The sequence below is a fragment of the Ceratosolen solmsi genome, unplaced genomic scaffold, assembly GCF_000503995.2.
Source record: "Ceratosolen solmsi marchali unplaced genomic scaffold, CerSol_1.0 scaffold41, whole genome shotgun sequence".
Classification (NCBI taxonomy): Eukaryota; Metazoa; Arthropoda; class Insecta; order Hymenoptera; family Agaonidae; genus Ceratosolen; species Ceratosolen solmsi.
The window spans coordinates 6031051-6052407 of NW_011948424.1; the positions used below are offsets into that span (position 1 = coordinate 6031051).

The following is a 21357-nucleotide window of genomic DNA, read 5'->3' on the forward strand; positions in this document are numbered from 1 at the left end:
CAATAATTTTGCGAGGTCTAGCTTTTGCGTTATTCAATATTGTTTTAACGTCCTTGGCAAGGCGAATGGAAAGGACGTTCAATGACGTTTATGGGATAGGCTTTTGCGATGCGTATGTGAGTAAGTGTGCACACGACTCACGTTCACTAACGCCCACAAGAGATAGAACAGACAGAGAGAAAGGAGAAAAAAGGAAAAATACGCACCTCGCCTTGAGCTCCTAAAGTCGGCCAATCTCCAATATCCGCGAAATTGCTTGCCTGGAAAAATTTTAACGAGATTTTTTATTATTTCGTCTCATTTCTTTAATGCCTGAGTGGGTAGATTTTTCTAATTCATAAAAAAAAAAATATATATATATATATATATATATAATAATAACAGCGAAACCACACTGATTTTTCTAGGGCATTCAATATAATAATAATGCATTGGTTCGATATACACATAAATATTGACTACTTCAATATGAAAAAGTTGAAATATTAATATTAATAAAAAGCTTAATAGAATTGATATTTGACATTAATATTGTTTAAGAGCCTATTTTACTATTTTAATTCTAAACAACGTCGTTAATGTCAAAATTACTTTCTATATAATGTAGCGTAGTAACAATATATGCGTAGTTAAAGAACGAAGCTTGAATTGTGTTATTGAAATATTGACTATTTAACAATGACTTTATGAAAATTATTATTATTCGCTAAGTAAATTATAAAAATAGATAAATAAATTGAGGCATTACGATCCGTGGGGATAAGAAAAATCAAATGTAATTTTTTAATTCAACGACGTACGAAATGAATTTATGTCAACTTTTTTACAGATCGCGTATTTATGCGCTAGCATAACATTTTATCCAGATTTTCTTTATTTGTCGTTACCGATTACTGATTTAAATGAAAAATCCTCCTTACAATGGGCCATAAACAGAAAAATCGACAACTTCTCGGTAAGTATGATTAAGTTAGTCGCCGTTGCGCTTCTCATCGAGCTGGATCGAATTAAAAAAAAAAAAAAAAAAAAAAAAAAAAAAAAAAAACACGGGATGCGATAATACGTGTAGTAGTAATTCATCATACGTGTGATGAAAGCGCGTTTCGCGCTTAGCAAACTGTTAACTCCATTAGAGCACTTGAAAATAAACAAGAATGAGAATAGCGCAAAGTGTCGAAGCAAGACACAGGGTTGTCGTCAGTGGGTAGGGCGAAAATAGACAAACGGGGGCTTCGGCCGTCCCGTATTGCGTAAGGTCGTAAAATCCGCGTTCTGGAGGGCCGAAGACGCTCGTCGGCGCCTCGACCCTGCCTCGTTTTTCCGGCGCTTTTATTTCGGGATTGCAGCCGTGACGTCACAATAAGCCAGTCGTCGCAGAAAGCGCGCAACCGAGGCATACGTAGCAGAGAGGCTGCTCGGGGATGCGTGGAAGCGGAGAGGGAGGGGGGGGGGGGGGGGTGTACGGCTTTCGTCTGTCTTTGGAAGCCTTTACAATTGTCGGTTGAACGCTGCTACTCACGCCGTTTTCTGCAATAAAAACAACATATTTTTCTATTTAGTGAGGCGCTATGATTATACCCTCCCTGGAGTTAAAAATTTTTCGAGTTATCTATGTAATGTAATTGCAGTTGCGGGAAATTTTAATTAGTGCGTGATTTTATCTCGATGTTAGATAAGACCTTCATAATAATGTAAATACTCATTGGAGCAGTGGTCACTATTTATTACATTTTAAATGAAGAATATATCAAAAGTTCCGTAACACCTATCTATTCACATAAAGTGGCACATATTATATAATTAAAAAACAGTTACATAAAATTTATTATTCTACTTGGGGTTAGTAATAAATCAGTTTGATTTACAATCCTATAATGAATAAAAGTAAACATAATTTCGATTCTATTGCTATATAATAGTCAACTTGATAATAGTATATTCAAATGATTTATAAATGAAAAAAAGAAAAAAAGAAGAAAAAAAGCAAAGCAAAGGTTGTGATATGAAGACAATCGTTTGCGTGGTTTCTCTCGTAAAAATTGTATCAACAGCTCATCCGTAATGAGAAAAATGAGTTCGTCGTAGCATAGTGCTAAACTTGGATCTTTATACGTGACTCAACGAGATAGACGTAGAAAATTCATATTCGTATACACACGGAGCGAATTAATCTATCAGATAAGTTCATAATAAGCTTATCGACCTGCCTGTAAGTTCAGAACAGCTTGACCTTGGTCTTTGCTTCATACGGAACATTTGGGAGTGTAAAGTCTTTTTACCCCCCCCCCCACTCATTAATAGCTAATCATCGATCAAGTACTGCCTTTAATGAGATGTATAAATGAGAAAATATTATATAATGGAATATTATATATTTTAAACGTATAAAATTTTTCAATACATTTTTTTTTTCTTTATCTATCCACAATTTCAAAAGTTAGTTAATTGGTAAATTAACTTATGCCAAGTAACTAAAAACATTCAAATTATATAGATAGATAAAAATTTAGATTACAATAATGATCATAAACTTAAATATGAAATGGAATATAAGTTGAAGTCAAATTTTAATTTCATATTAAATAAAAGCTTCTAGTAATGATTGTACATTTTACTAAAACACAAAGTGAAAGTAAAATTTATAATTGTATGTTCGAATGCGTTCGAATAAAAAAAAAATTAATATTTTACATACCATTGGTTATGCCACAAACATTTATTTGTGATATATTCATATTTGAGAAAATAATTTATAAGAACAAATTGTGTACATAAAAGGGTCATAGGACTACATGAGCATTTTACATGCGAGCGCAATGATAAATGAATTACTTTATAACCTTAAACATAACTTAATATTTACGAAAAATTTATAAAAAATAAACTATTATTCCTTAAGAGTATATGTTTCTTAAATTAAATATTCGAATAACGTCATTAAAAATATTCGATTACTAAGTCACGAAAATTCAAACATTGATAATTTGCAATATCGTGATGCCTACCTATAAATAATTTTATTAAAATATACAGTATTACTAATTTAAATAACATGTATTGAAATAATATTTTTATAACTTTCTGTAATTGTACATAAATTATTTAATTATTCAAGAAAATTTAATGAACAACAGTGGAATATCCTTGACCGTCCAAATAATAGGTTCTTCACCTCTTATTCAATATTAATCAATAAAATAAAATAATAATATTTAATATCACAAATTCGTACAAAAATTATATTCCACACAACAAATGCCACCATGCATTGTAAAACTCACCATTATGGGAATTAAAATTTTACTAAATAATTTATAATCAAAATATTGAACTACTTTTACAATGAAAATTTTTTGTATTAAGTACCAGAAAAGTATTGAAAAATTATGCTTATGAAAACATATTCTTGCTAAAATAAAAATGTAATCATACGAATTCTGGTATAGAGTTATGCATAAAAATACTTTATTATTCATAAATGTATTTCAGCATGAAATAATAAAGTTTGAGCAGCTAGCAAAAATTTATACAGAAAAGGTGATTAAAAAAAAAAAAAATATCGATTTCATTTCATATAAAATTGTAATCTATAATAATCTACAAAACTCATAATTGTATTTGTAATTTGATAAAACTCAGTTACGTCTAATATCTAATAATGAAATATTATGTATATTATGAAAGTTAAATTTATTAAATATTTAATGAATAATCTTTAAGTAATTAAACTACTTGTTAATTTTTTTTTCATTATAATCTTAATTAACAATTTGCAATAATTTGTAAAATGGGTTTGAAGAACTTGCATTCATTATATTTTGCAATTAAATTTGTGATAAATTAATTATATTAAAATAAATAACCAAGAACTTGATAAGCAACATCGCATAAAAATTACGTAATTATAAGATTAAAAACTAAGAGAAGTGAATCAATAATTATACAAATTACAAATGGATATGCAACAGATTATTAAATTCAAATATAATGATTTATAATTCATATACTTCAATATCCTCATTCAACATTATATTGTCCCTTGATTTTAATTATTAAATATATGAATTAATTGAATTTATAAACATTTCAAATATTGTAAATTATATGAGTAATATCGAGTTGTGCTTAGATGATGATCGTAATATATTTTGGTTAAAAAAATTTAGAATGATAAACATGCTGCTTTCTAAGCTAATGAAATTTTTTCATATTATACAATTAATTGAATTAATTGCATAACGAAAACTATTATTGTACTAAAGAGTTAAAACTTAATAACATAAGTAACATTATTTCAATATGCATTGAGATATGTTCGATTTTCTTAAATATAATGAAAAATAAATACCAATACAAATAAGTTATTGCTAAATTCGTAATAAGCTAAACTCAATAAAAATAAATAATTTCATAAATATTTATATTAACTTATTATATAATATAAAGAAATGGCGATGGAATTAGAGAAATGCGGTATTCGACATTAGCAGAGCCAATATTTTGTTATGATGTAATATATTCTTAGTATGACATTCAATGACTTCAAAGATGTGTAGTGAATTTAATTACATTTAACTTCACGCAAAATACAAATGGATGCAAAAATATATATATATATATATATATATATATGTAATTGCATGACAGAATCATTATGATAAATTATATTTAATCAACTGAAATTAAATATATTATATAACAATATTTTTAACCTTAAAATTTCGCATTTAATGAATGCGCTTGTTAATATATTATCACTGAATAATGAAAACCTCGCTAAATTAAAAAAAAATCGTTTAAATAAGACATTCGTCGTATGCTCTAACACTGATGCTTGCGTTCACACTTAAACGAAAAAAAGAAAGAAATCCCGTGATTAACACAATGTCCCTCTTACTTATATATATATATATATCATTTATATATATATATATATAATAATATAATATAATAAATATATATATAATATACTTATATATATATATATTCATATATATATATATATATCATTGTTTAAATAATGTAATATGCAATATTTATGTACGAAAAAGCTTATTACCACAAATTTAATACAAGTAAATAAATTATCAAATAATCAAATAATTAATCATTGGATCAAAAATGTATTAACTATACATTTTACAAATACTAGTGTGATTATGCTACTTTAATTCGTAAATTAAAAATTTAATTTTTAAATTTCCTTAAAATTATACTTTATAAAATTGATGTTTATTGAGTTTATTGTAAATACATCATAAATTTTAATTGAGAATTCCATGTAAACTCAAAATTCAAAATAGTTTCTTTCTTGATAAAATTACAAATTAATAAATTAATAGTATGTGAACAACTTATTTCTAAAGTTTCTCATTAATTTAATTACTGTTAGTTATCTTAATTATTTTTATGGCTAAAATTGTTACTTATTCCAAATCTATTGCTTGAAACAATTTGATAAGATGTAATTTAGCGAAAACATATTTTTAAATTTTGTTATCATTATTATATACCACTTAGTTAAAAATACGCCAAGAAAAGTCTTAATATTCATTTATAGATTTTTAAAATCCTCGTGAAAATTAATAAACAACAAAAAAAATAAATAAATAAATAAAAATTATAAATACATGTTATACATATATCATAAATACACATATTACTGGGTTATAAATTTAATACATTGTTGCACAAATATAATATAAAAAATAATCATGGAAAGCTGCATACAAAATAAGCATAATTTTTTTACTAATAAAAGAGGATTATTCTGAACAAAAGGTAATTTAAATATTAAAAATAAGCATTTTTCGTTAGAGGCGTCGTTTAAAATAACTTTTCTTTAAAATTTACTTTATACAAAAAGCAACATTTATTGAAGTAAGCATAAAGTAAATGAATAATTATTATATAATTTAATAATCAATATTATCGTTAAAGAATCATAACCAATCTACTTTTTTAATTAGATGGTTTTTATAACCAGAACATATAAAAAAGTTATTAAACATCAAATACAACCCACCCATTAAATCTACTAATGTTTTTCATGCTTAAAAAAGATATTTCAAAGTATAAGAATTAAATGTAAACTATGTATTATGAGTAATATCACGAATAAAAAAAAAGTCATTAAAGTTGTGGAGAATATAGTCGTATGCCGTGAAAAATATGTAAACATCAATTGGACTGCATAGAAATCACAAGCAAAATAGAGCAAATTACATGCCCATTTTGCTATATGCTTAATTATTAAATAAACGAATTTAATTTAATTAAATAATTGGCATGCATAATATACATCAGTTAGTCATTCATAAAAGTACTGATTCACATGAAATATATAACATTTTATTTAGGAGGCAAAAATGTGAATATTCAGCTCTCTTCGATTCGTTTGTACAATCGTTCCAATATCGCAAAATGTAATTATTGCGAAAGAAAGTAGTTGTCGACTTGAAGGTTGAAAGAAAAAGATAAAATATGTGCAGACTCGAGATTCTGTAGTTTTTGTGAATAAATTCGTAACTTTTCATAACAAACTTATATTTAAGAAAATTGAAATTATAATATTTAGATAAAATATTAAAAGTAATAAAATAAATAGTAATATTAACGAATTTCAAAATATTGAAGAATATACATTAAATGGGCAATTTTGATTTTTATTAATTTTATTGCATTGAATAATCCAACAAACGAATTCCTTATTAAAAATTTTCACATAGTTTAAGTTATTATTTTAAGCATAAATAATGTAAAAAGAAAAAAAGAAAAAAAAGAAAGACATGCTACTGAATTGTTTTATACAAATAATAATCTATTTTTTATCATATTAACAATGTTATTTCACAATGGTGAAATAACCAAAGTTCATTAATTTTTTATTATAAAAATAGTGTTAATTTCATAAGTCGTATTGAATTTAAATAATATTTATTTATTTAATTAGTTTTTTCACAGCCTTATTATGTTCATTATTGAATCATGTTTTGTCTTTTGTTGTGGTATATAAATTACTTAAAAATTCCGATAAGTATTTTATTTTTCGTTTACCGCGTGTAGTGGCCATTGCTTTTTCAACGTTCCAAAAACCTTCGTATAATTTATTCTTTTAAATTAAAAAAAAAAAATAAAATAAATAAATAAATAATAATAATAATATTTAAAATTTATTTTTGTTCTATGAACTTTATGCTAGTTAAATTTAAAAAAAAAAAAAAAAAAAAAAAAAAAAAAAGGTCAATATGGCATTTAAATACACGTCAAATAAAGAGTTATTTAAAGAATTATATGGTAAATTTAGAAAATTAGAATAAAAATTAGTAAGCCCGATCGCGGATAATTAATTATTCATTTTTATGTTATTAAACAAAAGCTTTTTTTTTATTATTATTTTTTTTATTTATTTATAATATTCTAGACTTTCTATTATATTCGATATGTCCTCGGAATGAAGCAGTCATGCATAGTGAAGCAGTAACAACAAAAACTATGTGATTCGTTTGCAAGGCTGCACTCGACTGGATATGTTGATGACACGTGGTGGGCCTGGCACATGTACTCGAAATAGGGTGAGGTGTCATCAAGGCTGCAATTTTTGTGCTTTTGTGCAGAGTAAAATGGCAGGCGCGATCAACCCATGGATAATTATTTTAATAAAAATGATAAAAGTATTTCAATTTGGTAAGAGCTTGTTATAGTTATCTGTTAATGTGAGGTATTCAAATATTCCATGAATGTTATTGTATCGGTCGGATTTTTATTCGAACTTTCAAGTGACATTATCCCCATGATATATCACCATGAAAAAAAGCTGACCAACTATAAAAATTATTATTTGAAATATACACATACGGTAAAGCATTGGAATAGAATTTCATCGCTTATGTATCGACACTCACTCTGAACTAATCCCTTATCAAACTCATTAATCTTCATGGTGATGAAAGTACCTCGTTGATTCACCTCAAATACAGTTCTCTTTCTCTCTCTCTCTCTCTCTCTCTCTCTCTTCGTCTTTTGTTCTTTTTCTATATATAATTAATCACTAGTAAATCATCGCTTAACGAGCAACACTAGAAGCACACAAAAGGTCACAGAAAGTATCCGTGTCACTAGCACTCACTTACAAGTATTCCAAAATAATTCGATGACTAATTTACAAATTAAGAGAAAATAGCAAAGGATTTTAACGAGAATTATAAGAGTTCGACAATAAAGAAAAAAAAAAAAAAAAAAAAAAATTCCCGGGAAATTCCTTTGAACGTAACGAAACTGGGAACGCAGCGCGCGAAACACAGGAGAAAATCACGTCACGAGGGTTTGTGAAGAACTAAAGTAAAACAAACGCGCGAACGACGGGTACCATCGAGAAAAGGTATCGAACGGTAACGCATACGAGCCCGCACAAACGTAAAAAACGTAGCCGCATTAGTATGAAGTAAGTGTATGCACGAGCGAGCGTGTATTGTATACATAGACAAGGTTTTTCACCGACAACTATTACTGCATCGGTGCATGGTTGTGGTGCTTGGCTATCTACATCTCACACGTAACTTGGCTCCGACTTTTCGTTTGTCGTTCGACTTCGGACAGATCATTTCTGAGGCAATAGCCAAGCAGTGCTGGTTACACGTACTCGTCTATATCGTTCAGGTGCAATAGCCGTTTACAAGCGGAGAACGTCCCGCACTCGACACTCATAAGCGCTTAATTTATTCGCTTATTGAGTAATATAGAAAGTATATAATATTTAGCAAATGAAATTTTGCGAAATAATACTTGCTTTTTTTTTTTTTTTTTATGAAAAATGATAATAAAAGAGAAAGGGCTAAGACTTATCAAATGGTCGAAGCTGCGCTACTATCGAACGCAGCTACTACTGACTAATTCCGATGAAAATTATTTTATCCGCCAAATAATTATTCAAAACAAATGCTTCCTTTATTTATAACGAGGGTAAATGTAGTAGCTCTACATTTATTTTACCTAACTGTATTGTTTGCTAAAATAAACAATAAAGTTCTAGAAACTTAAATACGCTTAAATAAATACTATTAATAATATTCAAAGTATCGTTGACTGGAAAAATTGGCACACAGTGATTCATGTTCGAACTAAAGAAAGAAACAAGTAACATACACGATAAAAATAGAGAAATTAAAGTTTTGAATTTCCTTTGCAAAATAATTTTTAAACTTAACTAAGAATTCTTACGAAAAATTTAGCAATATTTAATATAGCAATATTAATATAGAATTTTTGGCAAAAATATAATATTTTCATATAATATTTGTATATATATATATATATATATATATATATATATATATATATTTACATATGTAACGTAAGAAAATTCAAGTTGATATTCAAATTGCAACCTTGGTATAATGTTCTTTTAATTTTAAAAACATTAAACTTCAAATTTCACGATTATTTAAAATTTACATGCATACAAATATATATATATATATATATATATATATATATATATATATATATATGTGTGTGTGTAAAATAATAAAAGAAGTAAATTCATTCGACGATCTTTTTCAATTGTAATACAAATTATCGATGCTCGGTTATAACCGTGACATTACAATAATCTCGATTAATACATTTTTAAATAGACTTAATGTATATTATCTATACTAATTTACTGTTATAACATCGGTTACACGGATAATGTTTAATATATTAATACAATTCTAGGTAAATTATAAAATGAGCGATAAGAATGTGAAACAACTGCTAATTTACTTAAAAAAAAAAAAAAAAAAAAAAAAAAATAAGAAAAAATAATTGAAAAATTAATAAATATTAAAATTTTGTTTTCAAACTAATGTTCACGTATTTCACTACATTACAAAACATTCAAAACACTTTTATCGACAAAAATGTACATAAATAGTCGACAAATATACGTAGATAAAAACTATTGTAGACAAGACCATATAATTTGAAACATTAAATAAAATCAGTAATGTAAAAAAAATTCATTATATATCAATTTTAAAGATTTTTTAGAATTCATTAGTTAAATGTATGTCATCTCTTATGCACAAGAAAAAATAAATTTTTTTTTTTATCAATTTATTTAAAAATTACAAAATAAGGCTATAAAATATTTTATAAATTTGTTTAATCGTTTATAGTAATGGAAAAAAGAGAAATCTAACTGGTTTTAAAATTAGATTTATATTTTAAAAAATTATCCAATAAAATCATATATACATTTATATTCACAAATAAAAGCCAGACGTTAACAAATAAAACCAATAAAAAGTAAATAAAAATTATTTTCATTTTAGCAGATTATTCTAAAAAAACTGACTATCAGCAACAATATTAGATACAAAAATATGTTTATATTAATAATGATGATGTACAAACGCTCAACATAAATTTAACTATGTACATAATATTTATTTTAAATTATAATCTAAAAAGTTAAGCTCAAAAAATATTTTAATTTCTTAATTATAAAGAAAACGTTTGCTTAGCACATATATTGTATTAATGGGTTGATTTATTTTATTAGTTAAATTAATAATAGTACTATTTCGTATTGTATTAGCTACTACAAAATTAGTTGTAATAAAAACTCGCTCACTTATGAATAAAATGTTTAACTAAAAAAAAAATTATCATCCATCTAGATAAGATATGCTACATAGGATTAAATATCAAATTTTTGTCTAAAAACACTTGTATTTTTATACAGAAATAGAATTTCGATAAAAAAATATTGTAATACTTTAATATATTTATTTGCTATTCATGCATACCATATAATCAGATTTAATAAATCAAATATTCTTTACTGTGTGTTTTAAATGCAGTACGACAATATTGTCAATAAAAATTATTAAATTGATCAAATTTATTTTATATGGTTGCCTATCAAATAAAATGTTTTTTACTTAAATTATTAGCTTTTCAATAAGCAAGACAATTTTAACTTTATATTATTAACAATCATCGAACGATCAAAATCACAGAAATTAAATTAAAATACTGAAGAAAAAGCGAATAATAAAGTTGGAACATTTTAATAATGTGAGCGATCTCGTATTTAACGGAAAATCTTGCCAGAAATTATAAATAGTACTATATAGTAGAAAAGAGTATAACCAAAGAATAGGCTAATCGCTCACTATACCATCTTCACGTTTTATAAAAATTTTATGTTAATTGTTTATGTAAAAAGACGTTACGACAATAAAATAATTTATTGCTCAAGAAAGATAAAAAGCACGAACATCAATCATTATAAAACCTACGATAAGTTAAAATTTCAATATATACACACATTTGTTTTGTATATTGCGCATGCGTGCGCCATAATCTTAAGAGAAATTAGGAATAAGTTAATTGATTACAGTTACCACCATCAATGTTTGCTTTTTCTCTCCTTATCAAGTTAGAAACCATAAACTGAAATTTGAGAATTTTCTTAAAGGTATAAAAATTATAAATCACGATTTCGTTCAAAGAATTGAAGAAAAAAAATACATTAATTAAGAATGAAATAAATTCATTTCTCTTAATCAAACCAATTCGAAATATTAAAAGAAAAGTAATCTACATATAAACTTGATATTTAAATTTGTTTCAATAATTTATTAAGCGCTTCTAAAACTCAATATATTCTTTGATCAATTTTGATTTAATAAACAATTTACTATCAGATATATATTGTTTTTACAAGAATAAATTTAAAATAAAGAAATTATTGCATAATGATAAAAAAAAAAAAAAAAAAAAAAAAAAAAAAAAAAATGACATCCAGTATATTTAAATTAAGTAAATTCGACAAACTATTTGAATTAATTCACATTGAAAACTATGCGTTGTATTTTAATTTTTAAAAAAAAATTCACTCTCTGCCGCCATATGCTTCTTCAACGTTACGCACAAAAAAAGCAAAATTCAGTTTTTTATAACTGAAGAGAACTTTATTCACTATAATATAATAAAGTAGTATCTGCTAGAGTATTCAATTAATTAAATAATAATTATATCGATGCTTCGGGATTAAAATGATTTACAATCAATCTTGTATTGAAAAGTTGTTAACAACTATCAATATTCAAGGATATTCAATTAAAATAGAAATACTAAAAGTATATAGAAATTTAATAGCTTCAAATAAAACAAAATTGAAATTCAATTATCCAAACATAATGAAGCTATATTTGAAAAAAATAAGAAAAATTTTATTGCGATTATACGAATAATAAAAATATCTATTATACACTCTTTATTAAAGAAGCTTCCAAAGTTTATTTTTAAAATACTTATTACTTTGTAATTATAATTTACATAATGAGATAAAGAATTGCCAGATTTGCGTGAGCGTGAATATTTTTTTTTCTTTATATTTCAATTAGTTAAATAAATATGATTTAATTTATACCACTAATGAATATTTTAATCAAATTAATTATCGTCGATATTTATTGGCAACATATGGTATGATTTATCGCGCGTATAGAATTCATTACATCATAATTCCACATAGTTTTTTGTATAAAATATAGCTCTGAATTGAGCTGTTTATTGCCTGATTATAATAGCCTAACAACTACTAAAAATAACACGTATAATAAAAACATTTTAAAAAATAATAATAATAAACATGTTGTGGTTAATATTGAGGTCGCACTATTATCATAATGGGTGGCACTGTTAATTTAATAAATTAATCATATGTGTAACACCATAGATTGATAGCAATGAATAAATAAATAAATAAATAAATATATATATATATATATATATATATATAACATATTCGCTATATGAAAATATATGCCTTAGCAGACCAATTAGAGCCAAATATTTGTGCAAAAAAATTCTAATTTCATCGAGATTTGAAATTACTGTGAAACATAAATAACTCATATATTCATTATTAACTATTTTGTTAGTAATAAACAAGATAAAATAGACACGTTAATCTATTATCAATATATTGTTTTATGTGCTTTCCCCTCTGGTGATTACTGTCATCAAAAGAATGACTGTGACAGCAAACAATGAACATGTACGAAATTCTCAATGATAACCAAAACAAAATATAGAAGAAAAAATGTAATACAAGACAGTTTTCGTTTAGTTGTGCCATTATTCCTCTTTATTTGTCAAAATAAAAGGCTTAGAGCTTTTATATTATGCATCATTAGTAGTTATAATCTTTATGACGTATGATACCTCTCACTCTCACAAAAGTTCAAGGAAAGCGCACAATAATTGCATCCTCGAGCCTTACATTACATTATGTTAGTGCATACGACTATCCGTACATTTATATATGAATTTATTTATTCCCGTAGACACGCGTTCATAGGAATGTATGTAATTACAAAATTATAAAAGTCTTAGAAATAAACTATTTAATATTCATTATTGGCTACTATACAAAATAAATCACAAAGTTAAAAAGAATCATAGTTTATTCTCACAATTGAGTTATTCAATTTAACCGCGCATGAATACGATTATTCATAAAAAACTTAATTATAAGAAATGGCCTGTCAGACACATATTCAATGATTTATTCGTTCGTAAACAAACGCATGTTTACTTGTTTGTACGAGTACACATTCCGTATTCCAAATTAATTCGAAAATTTGTACAGAACTTATTACGTGGCTAAATTACTAGTTATTATTTTTACTAAATTTAACCTCGCATATGGTTGAGTTCACTAAATACACATTACTTCATGAAGTTCTGAGAGAAAACAATGAAATGAATATTTAATTTACTTAATTTACCTAATGTTTTAAGTTTTTCTTCTGTTTTTAATTAATAGTATTATAATAATAATAATAATAATTATTATTATCTATTATCAATATATCAATAATAATAATAATAATTATTATTATTATTATAGAAAAAATATCTTGTTTCTTATATTATTTTGTGAATACCTAAATATTATTGTATTAAAATTATAATTTTTATTCCGAAATAAATAAATTCAAGGTCACAAAAAAATACAATACTCTTTAGAAATTTGTCAATTATAAAAAATAATTCATTTATTAATTATGTCAAAAATGAAATAAAACAATATGCATTAAAAGTGCCTAAAATTAAGCGGCATAAATATATGAAGTGAATTTTACATATTTAATTTTACTTCTTATATCTAAGACAGTGGTAATGTTCTTTAGAATATTACTTTTTTATTACAATGCCCCCTTAGCCAAAAAAAGATCGAGTCTAAGTTTAAAAAATGATATTTTTTTATTTAAATTATAGGTTAAATGTAATTTATAGAGAGCATATAATTCATATATCAATGCTTATCCACAAAATACAATTTAATTTTTTCTTTATTTCAGTTGTCATGTTATTAAAATAATTTTAGTTTTCTTCACTTTATTGGCACCTTTCAATGATCTTCTTCGACATTTAAATATAAGGCTATTGTTTTAAAAACAAATCTTTACTTATTGAATAATTTTATGTTAAATAAGTACGTGTCCAGTAAAAACTTGGTTATTTAATTTTTTCGTGAAAGCTGTATAAAATGTGTATTCGTCATTCCAATGCATAAGTTGTGTAACAAAACCGTGTCTTTAGATATTCAGAAATTTCTTAAAATTACAATATATTTCCTGTCATACTATAATTATTAAAATTTGTATAAAATGAAAATTAGTTTAAAAAATCTTTTTTTAACTATATTATCAAAAGCTCACAAACTATATTTGTCTATTTTGTCATTCATCGGTCTAATAAAGCAATTGACTTAGTATTCATTGTATATACTCTTTTAAATGTAATTTATGTTTAATGATAAATAGAGAAATTATACAAAGTAATCAAGCAGCATTATGTATCGTTAAATTCAATTCAATAAACTATTTGACTAACAATTTATGGTTATGAATTTTAAATAATAACTTTCACTTTTATAAAGAGTAGAATAGAAAATTGAGAATTAGTATTTGTTTAACAAATACGATTTAATTGCGACATCATTAGAAAATTAATTTCTTTTTCCAGCTACTAGAGTGATTGATGTATGTTCTTTATGTGTAACAGATAAGGATTTATAAAAATTTACGATTACATTATTTTTAATTTGTTTTTTTTTTGTGTCAAAAATATATGACACTACCGATAAAAGAAAAAAAAACTTGTCCCAAAAATTAGTATTAGCTAAATTAGGTAATTTTACAGCTATAATGTATAAAGCTTGTATTAACAGAATCTTGGTAAAATCGCAGTAATAATGTAGACGTACTCGTATTCACCGTAGAGTAGCCAAATAGATTATTATATTTAATTTTGTTTTAGGTAAACCAAATTTTTCATCGACAAATAAAGGTAAATTTAAAATAACTAAAAAGTGATTAAATGATATACAGGCAACTCTGTACCTGCGTAAATACCTCTTAAACTTGAGCTTCGTCTTTATCTGTCTAGACGCGTGGAACGAAACTACACGTTGCCTCTCTTCATTGGCCAATATTTCTGATACGGTTCTAATGAAAAACAAAATTTACCCCACTGGATAACATAATTATATAGCCTTCAGAAATATCATTTATTAAATATGCTTAACATCTAAGTTGCTTTATTCAATATTCATCTTGTAAGAAAATCAAATACAATAATACATATTGAAATTAAATTGACACTAAACTGGATATTTATATAATAGTATAAATTATAAGTGTCTAAACATTCGATAAGTATATCTTTAATATTAAAAGAATGTTTGTAAACTTATTTTAAACGATGGATGCGTCATTTTAAGACAATTATTTTAAGCAGAATAAAGTAGTAACACTACAAGGAAATATAGTATTGGTATTATAATAAAATATTAATACAATGACAGTTTACATATTTGTTGTTATATGTATATATATATATATATATATAACACAGTTGCTTTTTAAGATTTGGAAGATGAATATAACCAAACACAAAAGTATTTAATTTCAGTTAAAAAAAAAAAAAAAACTTAAGCCAATAAGAAAATTTTCCTCAATTAATAAAATGAATCATTCAAAATTTTCAATACAATGTTAAAAATTGTAAATTATTACATAAAACGCGTCGTTTTTATATTTGGATTAATTAAGTTTCAAACTTAATATTTATATTATAATTATCGAATTTAACATTTTTTATAAATATATTTGATAATGCAAATTGATTAGCCACCTCACAACAAAATATTTTTAACTATTTTTCGTCTTTACACGTTTCGCTTAAAATTGAAGCTAACATAAATATAATACAATAAAATGACAATAATTATTTTATGCATGTTTTATAAAATTAATGATTAAAGAAAGAAATCTTCAGGATATGAAGTTATGAAATAAAATACTGCGCGTATTACAAACTTAAAGTATAATTATAGCATGCACGACATATAAAAATTAATTTAATTTAAACTAATTCGATGTATTTATTTATTGAAACAAATTTCCATCATTTATTATAAACAATTTTGCTTTTCATCAGAACTTTTTCTATTAATTAATTAATAATCAATTGTCATTGTCCGAAATTCCATTTGTTTATAATTTTATATTATCCAATTACTAAACCATTTCTTAATTAAAGTTTATCGTAATTTTTCAATTATGTGATTTTACCTACATATTGTACATTTTCAAAGTTAAAGTAACAAAATTTTACATTATTCGTAGTAATATCGTTCGAGGCACGTGGATTAAAACCTAACCTTAAAGTTATGTAAGTACGAATAATTTATATTTAATTTGAGCAATGTAATCTTTACTTAAGGAAGGTTTATAACTTAGATAAATTTTAATTAAAAAAAAAAAAAAAAAAAAAAAAAAAAAAGAATAAAAAAAAAAGAATAAAAAAAAAGAAAATCAAACAATAATGAAAAAATTATTAATACCCATTAAACATTACGTGCCTATTACTCTCGTATTACTTTTTGTTAATTATTTTATCATAAAACACGATTATTCGTAATATAACGCTTTCCATATTTTGTTTTTCTATAAAAAAAAAAAAAAAAAAACAATAAATAAATAAATAAATAAATAAATGTTTAATTCTACGTCCAAAATGGACGTCCAAAGAGAAACTAAGTTGATTAATACAATGTATAAGTTATTACGGTCTGATAAATGGAAATTTAACTCGAGCCCAACAATCGGATAATCACGTAAGAAAATTATAAGCGCTCCTCGATAACACGTGATTGATCAGTTTCGTTGAAATACTCTCATAAATGTAAGATGTAGGTACTACATATTACGTATGTGTAATGATGAAATCTTATATTATTTTGTCATTACAGAATAGATAGACGGCCGGTATTTTACACAAAATACATTTTTCGAAGGAAATGTATAATTCGTATGTTAATTTTTTTACATTAATAATCAAGAAGAAAATTTCTTAATCGAATTTCATGACAATATTAATTGGTGATGAGTGTTTTTCATTTTTCAATAAAAATTTAAGACATACCTCACATTTGTAATGTAATTAACCTGCTTTTTTTATTCTAAGATTAGGATATTAATGTTATACAAATACAAGTCTAAATTGTATTATTGATTATCAATTATTGGTAGGATTTTTTTATTATTATCTATAATAATGTTCTTAAGTAAACGGATATAAATAATGTAATGATATACCCCCATCCTTGACTATTATTTATTACTCTTTGAATATTAAATATAATAGAAATGTATAAAAAAAATATATATATATGTGGTATTAAAGTTAAGAAATAAATGGTGAAATAAAGTTTTTATTCTTATTATATATTGAAATATATAAGTAACTATGAAAATTAAATAAAAAAAAAATAATAACACAAGAACTAAAGTGTTTCAATTATATAAAATATTTTTAACGCATTATCAACTTACGTGAAATAATATTTGTTTACTGAAGCACAGTAAATTCAATTTTTGTCATCCATAATATGTATAATTAATACTTAATAAATATCATAAATTACATTAGCAAATATACTGTATATATTTGCCTTCCCACTATGTATTAATTAACATTATAAAATAAAATAGAATAAAATAGTTTATATTTATTGTAGATAAATTAATAAATTTTTATAACATTAAATTATTGCCACCCCTACATGAAAACTTATTGCAGATAGTAATAATTGATTCATTAAGTTTCATCATAAATTAGGGCAAAGCATAAAAATTTACAGTCTGAAAATAATTAATTTTTTTGACATATAATAAATTTATAAATTACTTGTACAAATACCCTGAATAAATGATTTTTTTTCCCTTATTGAATCTTAAATTGGTACTCCATAAGAAAAATATATTACCCAATAGTATTTAAATCGTATATTAAAGGAACATGCTGTTACTATCAAGAAATATTGCAAATTAGTAAATTATTAATTTGTAAATTTAATACAAAAATACATCCAATACAAATAAAAAATAATACATTGTTTTTTTTTTGTTATTTTTTTTATCTAAGCTAAATTATTAAATTTTTAACCAAGTATTTTTCATGATTTGTATTGAAATTTGTGGATAATTTAAAGTGGCACTTAAGCTTGAATTTCATTTGAACATACCAGATAGAAAAAACTTACCAGCTTTAACTTTCTGTTGTTGCGGCTGTAAAACTCTCTTTTCTTTTTCGACGACTTTATTTACAGGAACGGGTGCAGATGCTGTCACTGCAGGAGCAGGAGTTGTAGTTGGTGTCGGGGCGGCTGGCTGTAACGTATTTACTTTGCTCTTTGTCCAAGGATTGACGACAGGAATTGGTGCCTCGATGTATCTTATGGGTTGATGTTCAACTTCTTCGACATACACCTCAGCGTCTCTGTCCTTCTCTTTCTCTTTATCTTTCAATCCATCTTTGGCATTAAATAGGTACTCCCTCTCCTTATGTAATCTTTCGTTACTTTCCCCATTACGACCATGCAACCTTTGCTTATCCTTATTACGATATGGTTGAGGCTCTACATATTCCCTCTGCTCCTTTAACTTTTCCTTTCGTCTGGCACTTTTTGGAGCGACGGTTTGAAATTCTCCATCGCTCCCAATATCTCCATTTTTTAAAACTTCGTTATGTCCTTCTTGAACGCTTCCGTTGGGACGACTTACGTTTGTAGTTTTTACAGGGGCGGTAGCTTCTATAGGAGCCGGTGTATTATTGTGTGGTACGTAATTTCCATACAGTCTACGCTCTGTAATTTTATGTCTGTGAGTTTCAAATCTGCGACAAGCCTTTTTATAAGACTTGCCTTTAGTCTCATCCGGATTCTGTTGAGTCGAGACTTGTTCGCCAATGTTCTCTTTGTTATTCTCTTTAGTACATCCTAAAAAATTAAAGGAGAATCATAAGATATTTATAATGCAAAATTTGACAAAGTTTCAACTTATACCGACAGCATCTGAATAGCAAGCGACATTTGAAAGCCAATTGCCTTTTATGACAACTAAGCGCATATATGAAATGAAACGTTAATAAAAATTTGGCAAAGATTAAAAATAAAAATGCTTTGGATAACGTACTTAAATCGAGAGGTAAAATAAACTAAAAAAGAAAGAAATAACACTTGCTTAAATGACAGTTAAGACCATGAATGTTACCTTTCATCTACAATTTACAAATTTTCTATGAAATAGCAGATTCATATAATAAACTTTAGAATCCTTCCTAACATACACGAGAGACAATAATATAAATCAAATATTCGGTAATCTTAAACTAAGCCATTCTCCCGCGACAACATTTATCTAAGGCGATACAATTTTTATTGATGATAACACCAAATAACCCAAACGAAATCGAGCAAATAAATGCTTTTAAATTTATTAATTACTTTCGTATAAAACATAATGACGAGCCATTTAAAGTTTTAAACGTCAATCGAGATTCACGAATAATTTAAAATTTAAAATTCTACTTGCCAGATCAATACGGGATCTAAAATCATTGCCATACATACCTAAACCCACTGCGGACGACGTCGTTGTCTCCGGAACCTTTGGATTCAGTACACTCGCGTATGAAACACCGGTCGGGCCCTGCTCCTTCTCGTTACTGCCCTGATGCTGCTGAATGCCGCTGCTTACCACCTTAGCCGCCATCTTTGAGAGAGTAGTATCTTTTTGCCTTTTTTTTGCGTTCCGTCTCGAACTATCTATCCTCCTTGTTCTGCTTCCTCCCTCGCTCCTCACACGATTACTCTCTTTCTATGGTCGGTGCTCACGCTGTCTCTCTCTCTCTCTCTCTCTCACCCTCTCTCGCTGTCTGCCTGTCTTTATCTCTTTCTATCTCCCTCTCTCTCTCTCTCTCCACCTTATATTCGCTCGTTCGAACGCACAACACGCACGCTCGCTCGCTCGCTCACCCTCTTTCTTTCTTTCTTTCTTTCTTTCTTTCTTTCTCTCTCTCTCTCTCTCTCTCTCTTGGCTCTCGGCACTTGAGCAGAGCAACCCCGTATCCTGACACTCTCTCTCTCTCCCGTTCACTCACTCTCGCTCACTCGCTCACTCGCTCACTCGCTCTCTCTCTCTCTCTCACTCTATCTCTGTCCGTTTCGCTTTCTCTTTCTCTCTCACACTCCACCTCGTGGAGACGAAGAGGCCGAAAGGAAAAAGTTCGCAGGATCCGAGGTCTTTTACAGCCTTCGATTAGACATGAATTTGACTCCTGACTTCGTACACTCCTCCACTCGAGTCACGCGCTTTACATGCCAGACATGACGATAATATGCGAAGAAATTCGCGACAAGTGAGGTTATGTGAGATAGCGGCGCGCGCCTACCTCGTGTTTGACTGGGACCTTACTTTTAATTTTTTCTCCCCTACTCGCTCGACGTCTGCACGCTCGACGTGTGATCAGCGTCCATAATCTCCCTCGTGGATTAGCGCGTAATTTATCGCGCCACCGCAAAATGATAACTACTGCCTTTGAATAAAGTGGATCCCGTACTGTCTTCGACACAAGTTTCGGCTTCGGGACTCCCTTTTCTCTCCTCTCCACACCACTCCGCGCCGCACCGCGCCGCTCCACACCTCTCTACGCCTCACCTCACCGCGCCGCACCGCTCCTCTCCTCGCCGCTCCTCGACGCGCACGTTTCGGCACACTAATTTTTTACTCCTTCCCTCTTCGGGGTACACCCTGCCGTACTTTCTTCCTTTCTTCCTATCTTCTTTGTCTCTCACACGGATCGCGCACTTTCGCGATACACGTATTATATAGGTACTGGCGACGTCGAGCACGTTGCGCTGGACTTTGGGGTTATGTGCGTCTGACTCGACGATTCGACCGACTCGCTTCGGTTCCTCGATTCCGCCCCGTAACGAGCTCGATGCCA

The 21357-nt window shown here is 27.0% G+C and overlaps 1 protein-coding gene across 1 annotated transcript in view; it reads right to left on the reverse strand.

Annotated features, from left to right (window-relative positions):
• Positions 1 to 20220, reverse strand: part of larp (La related protein) — a 27897-nt gene extending 7677 nt beyond the window's left edge. The window contains exons 1-5 of the mRNA XM_011500230.1: positions 19982 to 20220; positions 18614 to 19348; positions 1464 to 1527; positions 1291 to 1300; positions 207 to 260 (exon numbers count right to left, since the gene is read on the reverse strand). Coding sequence (XP_011498532.1) covers positions 207 to 260; positions 1291 to 1300; positions 1464 to 1527; positions 18614 to 19348; positions 19982 to 20123 — 1005 coding nt within the window. The 5' untranslated portion in view covers positions 20124 to 20220. The remainder of the gene's footprint in view (positions 1 to 206; positions 261 to 1290; positions 1301 to 1463; positions 1528 to 18613; positions 19349 to 19981) is intronic.
• Between the last annotated feature and the right edge of the window lie 1137 nt (positions 20221 to 21357).